The sequence below is a fragment of the Condylura cristata genome, unplaced genomic scaffold (assembly GCF_000260355.1).
Source record: "Condylura cristata isolate star-nosed mole 26May11 unplaced genomic scaffold, ConCri1.0 scaffold00018, whole genome shotgun sequence".
Classification (NCBI taxonomy): Eukaryota; Metazoa; Chordata; class Mammalia; order Eulipotyphla; family Talpidae; genus Condylura; species Condylura cristata.
Window position 1 is genome coordinate 15551367 of NW_004567119.1, and position 21094 is coordinate 15572460.

Consider the following 21094-nt stretch of genomic DNA (forward strand, 5'->3'; position numbering starts at 1 on the left):
TCATCAAAGCTGTTGTCTAATTGTTATAGAAGCTGGCTCTGGCATTACAGCGGCTATTCTCTCACCAGGGGTTGCTGCTTCCATAGCACCGATCCCACTTGGTCCTGGAAAATAAGATATTTAGAACTCAAGTTTTAGTAAGTAGAGAATTTCTCAGTATCATTATATGGATAATCACAGATTTTGCTAACTACATGTATTGGGTAGATTTTGGACATTGGAAAATGTAACAATGTTTATATTGGTGTGGTGCTTCTGTTGAAGTGCTTACTGTTTAAATAAGGGAGAAGCAGTTAACATATTAGGAGAGAAGGTGACCCCAAGTAATATCGAGAGTTAGGCTCTCTGGAACTAAAACACAGATCTGGAGCCTCTTTTCTCTGGGGTTTGGACAAGCAGCTTGAGCTGGTTGAGTTTGTTTCTTCAGTAACTACGTGCAAAATTTGGGCTCTTTCTGTGAATTACAGTAAACATGTCAGAAATGCTGCATGTTGCTCATTATGCAGTCCATGCCTCAAGATAATGGTGGTAGCTATTGCTGACATGCTACCCAAGAGATGGCTTTTAGGAACCTCATTCAGTGCCATGTCCTATTGAAAATTGCTTGCATTGAGTCACTTAGAAATTTTTTGGGAATTTTTCAAAGAAATGTTTCAGATTAGTGATTATTGATGGATGCAAATAACAGATTGAAATGGGAAAGGGATTATAGGCTGTGTGTGTGTGTGTGTGTGTTTTGAGAATAGAAAGCTGTTATTTGAAATCCATCATGAAACCTTACCTCTTAACAGGCAATAGGATACTACATTTGGCCATATATACATATGTAATTAGTCAGCTACCCCACTATTTCGGTGGTAAATTATCTATTATACAGTTTGGATTGTTTTTATTTAGGTTCAAAATAAACATTTTCACTTGAAAAATAAAACTTTCAGGGTTCTGATATTAATTACAAAATTACTCTTATGCCAAGTGTCTCTCTTTAGGATGATGGCATTAGTTCAGTAGCTAAAATTATAACTAATTTTATGTTAGTATGTATATTTTTGTGTGTGTCAAATATTAGGGAAATATGTATCAGGCAAGATTTTATTTCTGCAGAAGAAAACTACCAAAAGGAATTGTTTTCGTCTCTCATTAAGGTCTTTCTTAGTTTGTGTGTCTGTGTGTATTTATATGTACATACTTCAGTAAAGAACATAAAGCAGAAATGATCTTAGTGCTGCTTAAAATGTTTGTTGTAAGGGTCATTTGATGAAATTGTTATAGAAGAATCGAAGAAGTTTTAGGTTTTATACAGATTTGATTATTCCTGGGTATGTGATCTGAAAATTTTAAGAACTAGGTAATATAGATATTCTAAAGAATAGTTTATATAAATAATAAATGGTTGTAAGGGATCTGAAATAGAAAGGAGAAATCATCTTCGCTAGTACTGTACAGTACTGCATAAGGGATACAATTTAGAGGGATGAAAACTGTTGAATTGTTACAGGGCAGGGAGAGGGACACCCCTGAACCTCCAAACTTGCCTGCCCTAAATAGGTTCTGCCATCCACCGCATCAAGACAAAACATATAAGACCTTTCATGGAAAGGAACTTTAATGCAATCAGTGTGCAATACAGCAAACATAAAGAATATAGTTTCAAATCAAACACCCAACGTTACCATCCCCTCGTGGGTGAAAGTCTACCCAAAGGGAATTGGCCCAAAGCAAGGCCTGAAAGTCTGCTACGAGGACCTATAAAAAGGGTCAGAAGTGGCCAGACAGGTCTGGGAGTAAAAGAACAAAATCAAGGTAAATGCTGCTGTAGTTAATCTCCACACAGGTGTCTCACCCACATCTATTTCAACCAGTCCAGGACCAAGACACAAGACAAAGCTTCTTCATATGTCTCTCTGCTCCATGTGCCTCCCTCATGGCTCTCCTTTCTGCTTCCATTCTTGTTGGTCTCCTCTCCAGATCCTTCTCTCTGCTCGGCTCCACCTTATTTTGGGTGGGGCAGAGCCCCTGGAATCTCCCCCTTTCCCGGGGACCACCCTGTACAGAATGACCCAAAATGCCTTTATGACTTGAGTAAATGAGAGGCTGGTGTATAAAGTTTTTTTAAAGATTTATTTTTTTTTTATTTATGCATGCAAGAACTGGGGTGTTGGCCAATGGTGTTGAAGGGGGGCTGTTGAGAGGATTCACCAGAGACAGAGTAGGAAGCAGAACAGACAGATATACTGAAATACACTACTGAGGGGAGCAGCAGTGAGACAGGAGAGGTCTGCTGTGCCCTGTGGGTCAGCTCCCTGGTCTAGGATCAAACTCAAGTTATAGTGGGTGGGGATAGCTTGGTGGTGCTCAGACTTAATCCCTGCGCCATCAGGGAGGCCAGCAGGTACAAAGTTTTAATAAATTCGTTGCACACATGTGAAAGAAACATAAACTGCACTAATATATTAATATAAAAGAATGTGTCTCTGTGTGTACATTAGGGAGAGTAAGAGCAAGATTGAAACATTGAATTTTTTTTTTTTTTAAAGATTTATTTATTTGCACATACAGAAGTGGGGTACAAGTCAGAGGCTCAGGGGCGGTGAGAGGCTTCACCAGAAACAGAGTGGGGAGCAGAACAGGCAGATCGAGGAAGTACACTGCCGAGGGGAGCAGCGGGCGGGTCAGGAGAGGTCTGCCACGCCATGTGGTCACTTCCGGGGCAGGCGGGGATCGAACTCATGTGCAAGTGGCTTTTGCTTCTTAGTGCTGTGCTTTAACCCGCTGCGCCACCAGGGAGGGCCCGAAACATTGAATTTTTTTAAAACACAAATTGATTTCCAGATTAGCTAAGGGAGTTGTGTCTGCTGCTGGATGCCGTTGGCCACTTTCCCCCTTTCTGTTGCAGCCCATTGACTGCTGCATCTGTGTTAGATTCCAGCGACAGGAATTCTAGAGCTGGAATGGACGGAGTTAGATGCAGAATCCAACACGTGGTCATCGGTAGCCAACACACTTCGCTAATGACTTCTAGATCCTCTCCACTGGCTATAGCCCAGTGGGTTTTTTAAATTCTTACAACACAGGTTTTCATTAAATGATGAATGAGTAGAAAATATAGGGAGTTATATTTTTAAGGACAACCTCATAAAAAAAAATAGTGAAACTGTCCAGTAATACATTGCCTTGCAGACTTGAAAATAAGCATGAGAAATCCACAAACTCCAGCGATGAGATAGGAAAAGCAGTGAGTAAAGTCCTAGTGATACATCTTAATGTGAAGTTAGGTTTATTGTAGTCACTGAGTGTCATATTTAACTAACCGTACACAAAATACCTGGGAAGATAAGAACAGTCACCCCAAATTGTGTGTGTTATTTGCAACTGTTTCTTGAAATAAAGTGATTCTGAAGTTAGTTTGGGAAATTGTCAGTTAAAGGAATTTTGGCTGTTACTGGTGTTGTGTTCTTTAAATTATTTAACTACCAGTGACTCTAAGATGATAATATCAATTGTAGGACATAAAATTTCATTTAATTTCTACCCCATACCCACTAACATATAGTGCTTCCACTGTAGAGCTTTGAAACATGAGCAGTAAGTTTTCTGGAGGAAAAGAAGGAAGGAGGAAGACAGGCAGTCCCCTAGTCTGTTGCTCGGTCACCAAACTCAGAAATTTTACCAGTTCAGCCAAGTTTTTACTTACTGATTTCAGAAACTTCATAAATTCATATTCATTGCATTTGTGTTGAAAATAGAATACATGTGCTTGCTAGTAATTTTATAAATGCCAGCCATTACATTGATTAATAAATTAATGATTATCAAATACCCATTCTTGAAACTTAAATCTTTTGTGACTTCTTACTTGTTTAAAGTTGATTATCCCTGTTTTACCAAAAATTCAAAAAAGGGATCAAACCTAGATTTGAATTGTTTATATTATACATTTAAGAATCTGATTTAAATATATTGCCTTTATTATTTCTTCTGTACTTACCACTGCCTGGTTATTTGCCTAACAGTAATTTATTACAGTTGTTACTCACTATTGTATTTTTAGGAATATAGGTTGTTTGATCCAGGAAAAGTTGGAAGATTAGTATATTCCTATAATACAAAATTAAGGTTAAAGTATTTAAATGATAAAAATATGAGATTGGCTCTCCCTGGTGGCACAGCGGGTTAGGACACAGCACTGCAAGGCAGCCACAGTCGCTTCAGTGAGAGTTCGAGCCCGCCCCAGAGGTGACCCACATGGCGTGGCAGACTTCTCCTGACCAGCCCACTACTCCCTCAGTAGTGTGCTTCCTCGATCTGCCTGTTCCCCACTGCCTGTTCTGTTCCCCACTCTGTCTCTGGTGAAGCCTCTCACCACCCCTGCACCTCTGGCTTGTACCCCAGTTCTGTATGCATAGACAAATCTTTAAAAAAAATATGAGATAACTTGGAATTGTGTACTTAGTATGGTGAAATATATCATTAAGATATCTAGATTACAGGGTAATTCACAGCCCCTTTTCAATCTGAAATGCAATTAAATAGTTGACTGATAGTAATTTAAATAGGCACTGGATCAAGCCTCGGAAAAGTTTGGAATGAGTGAATCTCATTGCCTTTCCTGTATATAATTTCTGAGAATTTTGTATATTTTACTCAGATTACGAATTTCTCCTGAGGAGCTCGTTCCTGTTACTCTTAGGTTTAATAGTAGGTGCCTATACCTGTGTTGGCTCCAGCTCTCCAACCTCACAGTCCCTGTCCCTGCACTTCTGAGGGTCCGTTTCTCCTGGGCTGGGCTCAGGCCCATCTGTCAGAGTGCTGTAGGTGAGCCAATGCACAGCAGATTTTTTTCCCCCTCCCCTCGTTACATGTGGGAACAGCTATACAGCTTTTCCTATCCCACAACCTTAGCTGACATAGACTGGCATAAAATTTAATAATGGTACCATCATCTCAAATTAATTCAAAAACTTTGAAAAAACTTTCTTCAACATGGCATCTTTTCTTAACTTTTCTAATACAAAGAAGTATTTAGTTAATCCTAGATTATGTATGCTTTTCCTCTGTTTAACATAGTATTATTTCATACTGTTTTTCTAAGGAAACAATATGTAAAATATTTGCTGTTGCACTAGTGCCTGTTACAGTGACTTTTTGTGTGGAAGTTACATTTGGTGCTCAGAATGATTTGTTCACTTTCAATAATCCCTGTACCTAAGGGTGTCTCACATAGCAGATACTCAATGAGTATTTATAAAATAGAATTGAATTCTTAAGAGTAATCTTTAGGCATTTTTACAGTTCTTAGCCTAACATAGCCAAGTAATTCTGGTATTAGTCGGAATAGATAAAAAGATCGTGGGAGAAAAAGGCTAGTTCTATGTCTCTTCTGTTGGGTTTAGAGCTTTTATATCTCCTAGTGCTTTCCACACTGAGTTCTTAGTAGGGAAAGATGACCAGCTGTTATAGTGAAGAAAGTCCTGTGAGAATTGAATAAATAAATTGCCTAGTGAGTAAAAACTCATTAGATAGCTTTGTCATCATATGACATATTGAAGTTAATTTTAAAAAACATCACATGTGGCATATGTGCCACATGTCTATGAAAGATAATCAATAGAAATAAAGTTTATTGTTCTGTAATTATGTGTATTGATTGATGCCTTTTAAAATCACTGAGCCACTGAGTAATGTTTCCCTAGTAGCCTCATGGGGCAAGGGACTGGGTTAAATGAAAATGGAGCTAAGATGTGGAAGGGTGTTTATCACGACTATGAACATGTTACTTTAATATCTGATATCACTTAACTACACATGAAATCAGTCTCATTAATACATATCTCTGTGAACTGTCTTCAGATGGTTTCTGAAGAAAACCCAGAAATTGTTCATTGTTTTTCTTTGTGGATAAAACCTACAAATTCTCAGTTTAGAGGTATTTGTGTATCTATTCGTTATAGTGAAAGTATTACTCTCCTAAATTTTTTTTTAAAGATTTTTTATTTATTCGTACAGAACTGGGGTACAGGCCAGAGATGCGGAGGGTGAGAGGATTCACCAGAGACAGAGTGGGGTACAGAACAGGCAGATCGACGAAGTACACTGCTGAGGGGAGCAGCGGGCGGGTCAGGAGAGGTCTGCCACGCCATGTGGTCACCTCCGGGGCAGGCGGGAATCGAACTCATGCGGGAGTGGCTTAAGCTTCTTTGTGCTATGCTTGAACCCGTTGCGCCACCAGGGAGGGCCCTACTCTCCTAAATTTTAACTGGTATTTCACATCCTCTTCAATTCTCAGTTTTTGTTTCTTTTTAAGTAACGTCTATTGGTTTTCAAGAACCAATTTTCAGGAATGTATCCACAGTTGTTTTTTTTTTGGTTAAGAAAATTTCCAGAGAGACACATCATATTTATATTTGTTGTGATGTGACTTGAATAAATATCACCCCTGAAATATTTTTAAATTATTATCAGTTTGTTTGGCATCCAATATATCCCCTAATAAATTAATGTTTGAATCTTATACCATGTCTTCCATGAGATTAAAAAATATTTATGCACTAGACACATTAAATCTGACTAAACATTATAAATATTGAGTCAGATCTGAACAACTGGATATAAATATATTTTGCCTCTTTGAGGTTTTGCCACATCAGAACCCACTGATCTTTGTCAACCTAAATTGCCTCCCTTATGATGCTTGTTCTGAACTTGTTAGTAGATGGAGAAAGACATGAGAGCCAGAAGAAAGAAGGGAATGTTAGTAAGGCAAACTCTGAGTTAGCTTTATTTTAACCATAAGTTTAGGTTATTAATTCAAGAGCTAAAGTAGAATCAATATGAAAGCAGGAAGGGGAACATGTCAAGCAGAATGTCAGCATGTATTTTGAGATGGCGCGTGTGTTACTGGCAATGGTGTAGTAAGTGTAATAGTTTCAGTGTCCTTTTCTTAATTCAAAAGAATTACTAGTAATTTCTAAGAGTGTAAGAGTCTAAGAAGTTTTCTGATTGTCTTATGACTTGCAAAGAGTGTAATGGCCTAGTAAATGTTTTCAATGCACTTGTGTGAATGTGTGCCTATGCAGAAGGGTGCTTTTAACAGAGGCTACTTTTATTTAGGATATAAACATGAGCAGATAAAAATTGATACATGGCATATATGATACTTACATCAACATTAATGGGTAAATGTTGCCCATAACTTTCTCTGGTCTAAGCCCTTTGTTTACTCTAGTCACTTAGACAACAAGACCCTTTGTTGATTCTGAGTTGCTCTTTAAAAAAAAACAAAGAACCTTTAAATATCAGTTGGACATATTTCTTCCTATTTGTCATATATCTTTCTATTTGTCATCTCATAAGCTGAATTATTTTTGGTCACAAAATTGCATTTATGATGACTATAAAAGCCATATGTTATGCACCCATGGGCAATTTGAAAATTGTAGCTTGTTGAATTAAATGCTCACCCACTTAGTCTTAACCACCAAGCACCTATTTAGACATTGAACTATTTAAGGTTCACTGAATGCTCACAAACTGTAAACACATATTTTGGAATCTTTAGTAAGTAGGACACTCTGTAGAAATCTGTAAATTAAAACAAGAAAGGCTCTTTTCTAACATTGTTTCTGGGTGTGTTGTGAGAGGTAGAGTATAATGTTGTATGTCTTCTTGAAGTTCTTGATTCAAATTGTAACCCCAGTTTTTCCTGCTCCTTCCTTAGCTTCCTGCCGATTTCACAAAACTACACCTTACTGATAGTCTCCACCCACAGGTGACCCACGTTTCTTCTAGCCACTCAGGATGTAGTATAACCAGCGACTCTGGGAGCAGCAGTCTTTCTGATATCTACCAGGTAAGCAGGCATTTTCATTGGCCTCATTTTTATATGTTCCAAAGAGATATATGATTCATAACTGATAAAATCTATAAAAGTAAATTTATCTATGTGTTTATGTGTGTGCATACACATAAAGTAGTATGCTTCAGTTAACATACAGTACAATGTATGTTTGTTTTAGGAAGTTGAACTCATGTCTAGCTGTATTTGCCTCTGCTGGAGCCTGGTACCAGAATTTTAAATAGAGTGGTTTCAATGGAAACATTTCTCTTGAATTTATATGATTAATCAGACTATAGACATAATAGGCTTCTGATTCTTTCTTGACTAAAACTATAGGGAAAGATGCAGAGGGCTGCTTTTAGTGAGTTTTTTTTGCTAAAGTCTTAAACATTATGAAGGAATTGTTTAAGATTGGATCATTGGATTACTTTTCTTGCGTATTATTAATATATTTAGTTGTATGTCTAAAATAAATTCTTATACTATGGATAAATAAACAGGACTATGGATTTCCAAAAATATCTTAGGAGCAAAAACATTTTAATTGTTAAGAAATCATTGGCTAAAAATGCAATCAAAATGGTTCTTTGGAGGCCTTTAAATGCATATTGCTAACACTGAATTTTGGATGGTTTCCAATAAAACATAATACTTTACAAAGCATCATTCTTTGGCTTCTTAGGAATTTGATATGAAATGTCCATGAAGTATCTTTCTTTAGAAACATAGTGTTCCAGGGTCATTGATATATTCAGGCAGTAGTAGGTTTCGCCTTTTAAAAAGTTACTAAAAAGTAACTGAAAAATTAGAATACTGTCAGGGCAAAATTTATTTATTTAAGTCCTAAATTTAGTAAATCTAGATATTGTATTAAATTTAGTAAATCTCTTATTTAGAAAGTTAACATTCTAAAGAAGAGAATAAATTAAGTAAATATTTTCTATAATTCAAGATTACTGTATAGCATTTACTGAGAAATAGTTGATAGCCATGAATGCAATTATTTGCATAATCTCAGTTGATATACACATTATTTTGCTCTAAGAAATAGTTATCTGCCTTTTTAAACTAACATTCCAAATGTCTACTTTGCTGCACTAAATGTTATCATTCACCCCATTTTCATTTGTTAGAGGAGGAGAAGCATATCCTAAATTGAACTCTAGCTCTATGTGCCATTACCTTGAGTAGACTGGATTCATGAAAATTCAGATCTAAAATCCCCAGATGCCTTTGGTGTGACTGGGCCTTGCAGCCTGTAGCCTGAACTTGTCTTTGAATATAGGTGGCAGAAGTCTTGTGTATTTTGATGTTAGTTGAATTGTGATGTTAGTTGAATTGCAAGACTTCCCATTTCATACATGCAGCCTGCAAGTTCATATCCTTCATAAGAAGAAATCCATAGATGTATTGAAAGATTGAATTACTGGTTCCACAGAGCTCAGCATTTAGTGTAGATCCTCAACAAACCATTTCTCTTCTCTTTGATTCAGAAGACATTACAATGTGAAGATAGCAGACAGCACCCTGTGACCAATAATCACTGTGACCATTTATTTCAATTTTCTACTATCCTATCTAACATCCAATTTACTGTTGAACAGTTGCAGGGATGGGCAAATTTCTTCCGTGGTAGCATATTAATGTTTGTATAATTCTGAATTAGTTGATTTTTCTTTTTGTCTTTTGTTGTTGAAAACCATCACATTGAAATGCACATAAGTGCTTACAAAGCTTGAAATCAAATGCTGTGTATAGGAGAAAAGGGGAGAATAATTTTCCTGATGAGTTGGAGGAGAGCAAATCAAGAACTAAGTGGAATCACTAACTCCTAAGAAGCTCTTCTCAGTTTTAACAGGGATGCAGCATGGCGAATGGAGTGGGAAATATGGAAGTTGAGGGGATTTCGGTGTGTGCTGTCTGTTCTCTCAACATTCAAGTTCATTTGTTGAGAGGGTTGGGAGGTAGAGAGCTTTAAGAAGAGAGAAACTGCATAGTAGTTTCAGAAAGGAGGCTGGCATCAATAACTCCAAGCCTATTATTTTGGAGAATGAATTACTGAGAGTGAATTGGCACTCGTGAGCTCTGAGCTGATGCCATTCTTTGAGAAATAGGGCACCAATACTTTTCAGTCTAATATGTTTCAAATGTAGAGAGATACAATCATTCAGAATTTTTTAAATAGTGCCTGATATGTTAATATTTGTTGGGGTTGGCTACATGTAACATACAGAAATTAACTGTTCAAACTAGACTTGTGCTTTGTGGTGGGGGGATGAAAGTTTTACTTAATACAATTTTCTGTTCTTTAAGGCCACCGAAAGTGAGGCTGGTGATATGGACCTGAGTGGGCTGCCAGAGACAGCCGTGGATTCCGAGGACGATGATGATGAGGAGGACATTGAGAGGGCCTCGGACCCGCTGATGAGCAGGGACATTGTCAGAGACTGCTTGGAGAAGGACCCGATTGACAGGACAGACGATGACATTGGTAAATCAGGATGAAAAAACGGATCGAAGAACAATATTTAGAGGCAATGTTGTCTGATAGGAGAGAGCCTGAGAGTAGTTAGGTTTTAGAAAATAATTAACTTATACATCTCCTTTGAATAAGTAGTAAAATATGTAAAAACATTAGAAAATAAAGAACAGTTTCACTCACTGGATACTTTTAAGAGTCATAAATAACAAAATTTCCTTGTAAAACCTTTACCACATAAGCCTTTCTTTAGTTCAGTTTAGTTAATAAATAGTAAGTATACTATTTATTCAATTTTTGTTGTATTATCCCTGGTTTATTTTAATTGAAGTAACATTACATTAACTAATTCATGTAACAGTTTCTGCTATCCATCATTGAGAACAGCATCTGTATATAGCATGTTAAACTCATGGCTAAAACTGCAATTCTATGCTTTACTGTACAGGTGCCCCTTTGCCTCAGTTTACCCTGTACTGCCTTCCCTTCTGCTGGCCATTAATTCTTAGGGTCTAAAAGTTTATTTTTGTCTTACTTTTAGTTCATACGTTTGTTTTAAGCTGATGGTTTCTGTGGCTAGGTATCAGTCAAGGGGCGGTTGGTACAATTGTCAGGCAAGTGACTGCTTTTGCTCTGTTTGCATGAAGATGAGGTTGTGTAGACAGCAAGATGTCAAGTTAGTAGCATATGAGCTCTGGGGCGTTGAAACTTTATATATAACCTAAGGTTAAAAATCTGGGTGCTGTGCTCATAGCAGGAGAGAAAATAATAATAAACAGCTATATACCAGATACATTTTATAGGGGTGGAGTGGGGAATGAGATCCAGAAATGGTGGGGGGAGGGAAATACACTGGACTATGGTAATGGCACACGGGTGATTTGGTGATGGGAAGCCCATGAGGATTACAACTGAGATGGAAAATGGCATAAAATAATGTAAAAATAAACTGTTATATTAAAAAAAAAAAAAGGGTGCTGTGATGCCCATATTCCCCTTGCTTGAGAGTTCTTGACTTACCTTCTGTGGAACAATGCTATGCCTTCTGGATGCTGGCGGCTTCATAGGGCCCTGGAGTGAGAGCCACCTCTGCTAGAACCTGTGGCGCCTTGTCTGAGCCGAGATCCTCTGTGATCACTCTTCCAGGCCTTTTGGGGCCAGTCTGTGTTTGAAGAGAAATTTACATTATTGAATTAAGTTGGATTAGCTGGAGGACAACATGAGCCTATGTATTTCTGGTTTGTGCATGTGTTTTGAGAGAGACAAAAGTAGGAGGGAAAAGTTACCATTTCAACTGTGTACTTATGTCAGAGCATTAATTACAAAATCCAAAACCATGGTCTAGCTGTGCACAGTTTATCTGCAGTTGTCGAGAGGACTTGGTCATGATGGGCGACTACCGTGTAGAGTCACCTTTCAGTGACATCACTGATGTGATCGAGCACCTTCTGTATGTAGGTCCTGGCAGCTCAGGGATGAACCACACAGATGAGTCTTTGCCTTCATGTTGTTTGAAGAATAAGGTGGAGACTAAGGAATGATGGAGGTGAAGCTAGAGCAGGAGCTTATTTTAGACAAGCTGAAGTGAAAAGGGGGAGCCAGTTGTGCCTGTGGCTGGGAGACAGAATTGCATTGTGTTAACCCTTTTGGGGTCATGAACCTCTAGATTTTTGCTGGAGTAGTGGATTTAGCTCCTTATGAAATACCCACCATGCTTTCTTACTTCAGCCCATTTCCTTCCTCTCCACCTCCAGTCCCCATTCCACAGATGTGAGGCATCTGCGGTGTAAATTGGGGTGGCTCTCAGTGTTACCCACTCAAGACACACAGTTTTTCTTTCAATCTCAAGCCCCATTTAGTCTGATTTCCATTGTCCAGAATCGTATTGCGCTCTCCTACTCATTTGTCCCTGTCAGCTTCTTTTTAAAAATTCACTTACTGTAGTTTTAAAGAGAAAATGACATTGGAAGAGTGTTCAGTTTGCCATCTTAATCCAGCATCCTTGCTGATAAGGTAAAATTAGATTGAACAACTCAGTGATGGGAAGCCCACAGGGATTACAATTGAGATGAAAAAAAAAATGTACAAAATGATGTAAAAATAAACTATTTAAAAAAAATTAGATTGAACATTGCTTCTGAACATATTGGCGTGGAAGTTACCTGTGTGGGAGTCTATGTATCTTCTTTTTTCGATCTGTTCATTTTGGAATAGTTATGGAAGAAAATGATTACTAAAATATGTGCAGCATGTCTGTCATTTCTGAAAATTTAAGACTTATTTTTAGCTGAGATTTCTATCAGGATTTCTGGAAAGTGGAGCTATGCTGAGACCTACAAATGAATACAAAGCTTTTTTTTTTCTTTAAACATTTATTTATTTACGCATACAGAACTGGGGTACAGGCCAGAGATGTAGGGGCGGTGAGAGGATTCAGCAGAGAAAGAGCTGGGAGCAGAACAGATAGACTGACAAGTACACTGCGAGGGGAGCAGTGGGCGGGTCAGGTGAGGTCTGCCGCGCCATGTGGGTCACCTCCAGGGTAGGGATCAAACTCATACTGAAGTGGCTTTAGCTTCTTAGTGCTGTGCTTTAACCTGCTGCTCCACCAGGGAGGGCCCAAAGCTTTTCTTAATGTGCCTATTAGCTATAATCTCTACAGTGAATACTGATTTTGTGGTACTATTATTATTGTTATCAGTTGAATGGTTGTGATTTTCTTTTAAATTTTGAGGCTTTGAAATACTAAAATAGAAAATGACTTTGATCACTTTCAAAGGCTTCTCCCCCTTTTATGTACTACCAGAACCCCCAAACAGGTTTTTAAAAAACATATTAATGCTAATGATTTTTTATATGAAATGAAACCAGAGAAAATAAGATAAGCTAATTTTTTTTTTTAAGATTTATTTATTTATGCTTACAGATCTGGGGTACAGGCCAGAAGTGTGGTGGGTGAGAGGATTCACCGGAGACAGAGTGGGGAGCAGAACAGGCAGATAGACGAAGTACATTGCTGAGGGGAACAGCGGGCGGGCCAGGAGAGGTGTGCCGCGCCATGCAGTCTCCTCCGGGGCAGGCGGAGATGGGACTCATGCGGAAGCGGCTTTAGATTCTCAGTGCAGTGCTTTAACCGCTGCGCCACCAGGGAGGGCCCAAGATAAGCTAATTTTATGAATTGTCTTCAGTTTCTGAACTGAACATTTGACTTTTCTGTATGTCACAGTGGTTAGGAAGAAGTTTTTAAAGTGTCTGATATTCTTCATAAGCAGGATCATTTCTTTCTTGGCAAAGTAAGATGATCACTGTAGGTATTACCCTAGTATATTAATGGATTATTCTAAGAAATATGAAGTAGTACTGCATTTCGCATCTACAACTTCTGTATGTCCCAGAAACTCTCATTACCCTTCCAGGCTCAAATTTTTGGCCACTCTAATCCTGTTAACTCTTTATGATCCTTCTGGGTATCAGAGTTTTTTCAGAGATCCTACAGCTACATGCTTCCATTCTACATTTGTTACTTTTAAAAGACTGGTGACAGGCAAGTTGTTTTTCTTTAAATTGCTCTAATCATGCAGTGTAATAAACAGTAGGATAGAAGCTACCATAAAACCAGCTTACCATTGCTGTGTCCTTGAGTCTCAAAACTCTTAAATGCCATCTGGTTAGATAAACATTTATTTTTAGTTATTCAACTGAGTTTGAGATTTATATATACTTGCTATTATTAGATCTTTTCTGTCTCCTCTATTATTTATCTTTAGTATATATAGTACATGTCCTACTCCATTGCACTGTTTTTAGTCACCACTTCTATGTCTTCAGTTGATTTTCTGATTGAGCAATGGGATAGAAATGTGTCAGGAAACAAGAAAAATGTCCATGGGAGGCCCTTTCAAATCATGACAGCAGATATTAAAAGAATGCATTCGCCCATCATTTTGTGGTAGCTACTTTGACTTGTTTAACCATTCCGATTAAAACATACTGGGCAATATCTGGTCTCATATTTTCTTAAGACCATGATTCATTTCTTGTCCAAGGAAATTGAGCTGTTTACTAGGGGGAGGGAAGGTGTGAAATGTGTGACCTTTGGGGTAATATTTGATTGTCTTATGGTAGGTGACAATAGCTGAAAAAAAGAGAAGCTGGATAGGTGAACTAGCTGTGGGGTGGTAGTCACAGGACCACAGCTTGTCCTTTACTTACCCGTGTTTCAGAATAAAAGGTCTGTGCATTTGGGAAACAACTTGTACCTCCCCTGTGTAATAAAGGAGTGGTGTTACCTTGCTGTACCATTCAAAATGGCTTTAACTTTAAAGCTTATGTTCTTACATCACTGTTAATTTGGGACAGCAGTTGATTTCTCCCCTCAGTGTAGTCCAGTATTTCTCCTGGCACTCGGGACCCATCACACTTTTTTGGTGCTTTTTATTTTTTTAAATGTTAGTTTTGATAACAAGGTTCTTGCTTTTCAGAACAACTCTTGGAATTTATGCACCAGCTGCCTGCTTTTGCCAATATGACAATGTCGGTGAGACGGGAACTCTGTGCTGTGATGGTGTTTGCTGTGGTGGAAAGAGCTGGGACGATAGTGTTAAATGATGGTGAAGAGGTTAGTAAATATATCTACTCCTTAAAATGTTGCCGCTTTAGGATTTTAGCAAATGAAAAAAAAAAAAGACCAATTCTTAGTTTTCCTTTTAAAAAGCAAGGTAAGACCAAGCTTAGGTTATTCAACAATTGATACACTTAATAACTCAGAGTATTCGGTACTCCTTGCTTTATTTTCCAGTATTTATAGAATTTTATATGGTATTGACAATGATGTTATATTGATTTATGAACTTACTGATTCTATGACTTAAATATCATAATGTCTTTAGAAAAAATATTCTTATTAAGGCAATAATGATTTTATGTATTTTGAGAAATAGAGGAAATATTTTGTGTGTGTTATCTTAGAGAAGATGATCAAAGTCAAAAGGGTGGAATGCCTGAACCCTATGCTAAGCGTATGACAATATGTAGATGGATGCTTGGGTGTTAGTCCCCTCTGTGAACTTGGTGAATTGTTCACGTGAGGGATCAGCTCCATATTGAACATAGAAAATCTGCGACAACATTTGCAGGAATCGTTCTAGCACTTGCAGATGTGTGATCACGATGCTACTTTCTGCTTTGCCTTCATTTTTAATTAGCTGGACTCCTGGTCAGTGATTCTGAATGGTTCTGTGGAAGTGACTTACCCAGATGGAAAAGCAGAAATATTGTGTATGGGAAATAGTTTCGGTGTCTCTCCTACCATGGATAAAGAATACATGAAAGGAGTAATGAGAACAAAAGTTGATGACTGCCAGGTACGTCATTAAACATGCACATTTCACTCTGTGCCTTTTTGGTAAGATTTTTCAACTTATTTAAAAAGTCCATCTTTAAGATTTGAACATGAGGTTTTACAGTAGATCTATAATATTTGTAGTATTACTGCCCTAGAAAATTTAAAAAATATCCTTTATTTGAACTCCACAGAACTTAAGTGTCCTATAAACATAGTACTTAAAAATCTATCAGTAATAATCCATGACTTATTCATCCACAAAGCAGGGAAGTAAAGTGCGCATTAGGAAAATGAGTTTTAAGTGGACAAAGATAGGAAATTGAGTTTAGAAGTCCTGACAATCATGCTATGAATTAGAAAGATATTATTTAAAAGTATTTAACAAGTGATTAAAGAAAATGTTAAGATCAAATATAAATCAAAATAATTGTCAAATAATTCCTCCCTGTTTTAAATGTGTAATACCAGAAGGGCATTCTAAATATAATCACCTGTCAATTGTTTGGCATAATAAAGGAACAAAATGGTAGGTAAATCTCAGTCTTTATTTGGCTTTGAAATGTGCATTTAAAAGGGGTCCTATGTGGAATTTCAGCTTGGGAATTGTAGTCAATAAAGTAAAACCAAACTGAGTGAAAGTGAACTACAACATTGCTTACAGTCTTGGAACTGCCTTGCTCTGGACTCTTCTGTATGCAGCAATCCGAGAACATTTGAGTTGTAGACACTGGCCACAAAGGGCAAAGAAGTTCTTTTATTGTTAAGAAATCAGCTATCAAATTAATACCTTAATTGGCCAGTCTCCTTTGCTAGAAATTTTTTAAAGATTTATTCATTTATGCACACAGAACCTGGGGTACAGGCCAGGGGTAACAGGCCAGAGGTACAGGGGCAGTGAGAGGATTTACCAGAGACAGACTGGGGAGCAGAACAGGGCGACTGATGAAGTACACTGCTGAGGGGAGTAGCGGGTGGGTCAGGAGAGGTCTGCCGCGCCATGTGGGTCACCTCTTGGGCAGAGATCGAACCACACTGAAGTGTCTGCTGCCAGCTTGCAGTGCTGTGTCCTAACCTGTTGCGCCACCAGGGAGGGCCTTTGCTAGAAATTTTGTAATCGTATAGAAAATGATACATGGCATAGAAATGATTGAGAATAATTGATAAAAATGTTAAATGACTGAATGTTACAGAATGATTAAGTAATGTCAAACATAGCAGTTAACATTAAATATTTTTCTGGGAGCTCAGGGAAAGGAGCAGGAAGTAGTATTTAAGATACTGGGTGAGGAATTAGTAACCCAGAGTGTGACAGCAAAGCAGGCTCTTGGAGAGAACGCTAATTAAAAAAACCTCTGGACCTCCCTTGTGGTGCAGCAGGTTAAAGCACAGCACTGAGAATCTAAAGCCGCTTCAACATGAGTTCGATTCCCGCCTGCCCCAGAGGTGACCACATGGTGTGGCAGACCTCTCCTGACCTGCCCGCTGCTCCCCTCAGCAGTGTACTTCATCGATCTGCCTGTTCTGCTCCCCACTCTGTCTCTGGTGAAGCCTCTCACCGCCCCTAAACCTCTGGCCTGTACCCCAGTTCTGTATGCACAAATCAATAAATCTTTTTTTAAAAAAAAAAAAAACCTCTGATTAAGATACATAGATTCTTACTCTGACATGAGGATCCTAGATTACAGAGAGGGTCAGAGGTGAGGTGTCTGGGAGATTCTCTCATCTCTGCATTCTCAGGCACCGGAACAGGCACATTTACTCAGGAATTTCCCAAAATCACTGCTGTGCTTCCCATCTACCCATCTGCTCAGGCCCGCAATTCCTTCTCAGTATTCGAGCAGGACTGAAGTAAGGGTTTAGACATTGAAGGTAAATGCTTGTTGAGGGAATATTTTAGTGGCATATTATCTGTTGAACATACAAATATCTTCTTGTTAGGGCAGTTCTGAGCAGAGTGTAAGCATCCAACAGTTATTGGATGACATGGGCAAAAATGGTGTTCTCATAACCCAGAAGCAGCAGTTTTGTTCAAGATTTGGCCTTCATTTTCATATTATTTCAACATTATTCCAGTAGGTTGCAAAAATAAATATTGGTTAATGTAATACAACATTGGGTTTGAAGAATCTCAATATTGTACGGTGCTGTTTATTGCTGACTATGCAGTATATGGAAAATAATAAAAAGTACATTAAATAAAATAAAAGTCATTTGTAATTTCCACTGCTCAGAAATAACTGTCGTATTTCCTTCTAAAATTTTGACAATCTTTTAAAATTAATAAGCAAGTAATTGCATTGAGCGAAGTAGCCGAGGTGGGAACAGCTCTTCTCCCATCTGTACCATAGTTCCTTCCTCATGTAAAGATGGGGAGAATGAATTGAGAAGATGCCCAGAAGGTTTTGTGATCTGATGATACTGACGTGGTTATCATCATTATTAGAATGACAATATTTTTGTTTTATATAAACTCTCAGAAAATATTTGATGTCATGTGTCCATCAAGCCAGTACTCAATTCCTGAACATACAGTACTTTGAATGGTTGTGTCATATTTTTAATAATTTAGCTATCCTTTTTTAGAAGTCTTTTTCACATTAAAGAAAGATATCTATGCTTTCTTCATTCCAAATGACTTCTTGAAGTAGGAATTACTCAGAATTCAGAGGAGGTTATGGTTTCTATACTTATGACTCTACTCTTCTCATTGAGCTGTGGTTTATTTGTATAATAAGTAATTTCTATAATCAATTTTTACCTTTCTTTAAAACTGAGAAATGTAATGAAGTAGTCTGTCATGAAGTATTTTATATTTGGAATCGTGAAGAAATAAATGCTTTAAGTGTATGTTATTGTTTTCTTTAATAGCAAGACTGCTCTTACTGCCAGTCACCAGAAATAATAATTTTAGCTTAACAGTTTTCAGTTTATTTGGTAGACCTTTTTTAAGTAGATATTTTGAAATTACTTCTTACCAATGTAATTATCAGATTTTTAATATTTACCCTGTAAACACTTTAAAATTTTGGTATCTGTTGTTTTCCCTGTTCCCCCCAATATCTATCCTTAAAGCCATAAATTTTACAATTCTGCTTTTCAAATTCTTAAGACTCACTAATGTTTTTTTTTTAATCTGTCCTCCTAAAAGTCCATTCCCTTCCCCCAATTTTTTAATTATCAAAGCAGAAGCTTGAAAAATAGCTCTATATCTTTGACATTCTGACTTTTGAAATGACAGGGTTTTTTAAATAGACTACATGTAAACATTCTAATAATAAAATTTTTCTTGACCAAGGAAGAAATACTTAAAAGAGTAGAGAAGTCTGATTAAAGTTCATTACTGTACTCATTTAGGAGAATGGGAGAGACATGTAAAAATGTCAGTGTTGAATAATTAAAACATTGAATTAGTACCACTGGGTCTCTTGCAAGCACTTTATCATTAACATGGGACGTACATTTTTTCTAGTTTGTCTGTATAGCCCAGCAGGATTACTGTCGTATTCTCAATCAAGTAGAAAAGAACATGCAAAAAGTTGAGGAAGAAGGGGAAATTGTTATGGTGAAAGAACACCGAGAACTTGATCGCACTGGAACAAGAAAGGGACACATCGTGATCAAGGTAACAAACAGCAAACCCACCTCCACCCCATGGAAATCAAGGTACCAAATAGATGTTCTTTCCGCAACATAATGATTAAACCTTTCATTGGTTACAGGGCACCTCAGAAAGATTAACAATGCACTTGGTGGAAGAGCATTCAGTAGTGGATCCAACCTTCATAGAAGACTTCCTTTTGACCTATCGGACTTTTCTCTCCAGCCCAATGGAAGTGGGCAAAAAGTTATTGGAGTGGTTCAATGACCCGAGCCTCAGGGATAAGGTTGGAAAAAACACTGTATTTTGTCTTTTAAATATGAAATATTAAGATAAAAATTTAAAGACACTATGTATTTGTTACACTAGTTATTTTCATGGAGTAATAGAGGTCCTTTCCAAGCAAAAAAATGATAGTGCTTGGGATGGGTATCTAAGATCAGCACCCCTACCCCCCCTCCTTTTTTTTTTAATATGAAGGCCGGTTAATTGGCTGACAAGTGTTTAATTTGATTCTGTGATGGGAGTGTGTTACAACCTAACCTCCCAAATGTCTGGGTTCCAGGGAAATCTGCATTCCCTAGTTTGGTAGATGATCAGATAAACAGAACACTTCTTAAATTTGCACCAGAGCACCATTTCATTGAGAGCCTTGCTGGCTGGTAACCCCCACTGTTTTTAGCAGTTCTTGAGAGCTCTGTCAAGATCAGATTGGACAATAAACCACATAGACTTATGAGTTTTGAGAGTTAATCAGTCTTTTGTTTCTTTTACATACAACAGTCTGATTTGTCTGATATGAGCTAGGAAGAGGCAAGAAAGGGAAATCCAGAGTAGGAGACTAAGTCCCCTCTGCTCTCGTGCTAGTTCACCCCGAACTAGCTTTGCAGACTCAGACTGGTCACTCAGACAGTGATGCATTTCATTTCAGATTCTGAGGGTCAAAGCCTAGATTTCAGCCCAACTCCTCAGCTGTAAAAACCTCATTTCATTACGTTACATATCAGCTGACACTCATTTACTTCTCAATGAATATCAACAACATTATGAATACAAGTAGTTCTTTATGAAGTACCTGACTCATAGTAAGCACTTAACTACATGTTAAAGGTTTTCTGTTGGTTGTAGTTGTGACTTGTGAATCTAATTTTTAAAAATAAATGTTATGATAGTTTATTTTTACATCATTTTGTGCATTTTTCCATCTTGGTTGTAATCTCCGTGGGTTTCCCATCTCCAAATCAGAATCTACTTTGTTAATTACTGATATGGCTAGTGGGCTTTTAAGTTGGCTTCTCAAAAGCAAAATTTTAATGAAGATTTTGAAAAGGTCAAGTGTTAGGTATAGTTTCAAGGAAGATTATCTTCTAGATTCCTAAATTTGAGAAATGGGCAATAGTGACAGAAATTACAAAAATTAATATAATTAATATAATCAAGTATATTCAGGAATATACTGCTATTAAAAAAAAATCTACCTAACCTTTGTCTCTTTACTGCTACATTCACATGTTTAATTTTCTGATTTTGAGATGTTAATGTTTAAAAGCACTTCCTGTACAGAAAAGATTTCATCTTCGTGTTAAAATTTAAACTTATTAAACAAGTAGTTTTTTTATTTAAAGTTGCAGTTTTACTTAGCAAAATTTTATCAAGGATTTGTGCTGGCATTGTTAAAAGTGTTAAGGATGTTCTTACAACATAAGGGATAAAGTTGTCCTCATGGAACTTATACTCTAATGAAGTTGCGTAACTCTTGCTGGACTCAAAACCAATACTCTTATCACTGCGAGCGTCTGTGTTGTTCCGTGTGAGGCCTCGGGCTGGGAAAGCTCA

General features: G+C 37.5%; 1 protein-coding gene across 7 annotated transcripts in view; it reads left to right on the top strand.

The window, feature by feature from the left end:
• The window catches only part of RAPGEF2 (Rap guanine nucleotide exchange factor (GEF) 2), a 185826-nt gene that overhangs the window by 144380 nt on the left and 20352 nt on the right, over positions 1–21094 (top strand). For all 7 annotated transcript variants that reach the window (XM_012726828.1, XM_012726830.1, XM_012726829.1 and 4 more), the window contains 6 exons: positions 7718–7849; positions 10151–10328; positions 14798–14934; positions 15521–15679; positions 19130–19282; positions 19380–19544. In XM_012726828.1, the coding sequence (XP_012582282.1) occupies positions 7718–7849; positions 10151–10328; positions 14798–14934; positions 15521–15679; positions 19130–19282; positions 19380–19544 (924 nt within the window). The remainder of the gene's footprint in view (positions 1–7717; positions 7850–10150; positions 10329–14797; positions 14935–15520; positions 15680–19129; positions 19283–19379; positions 19545–21094) is intronic.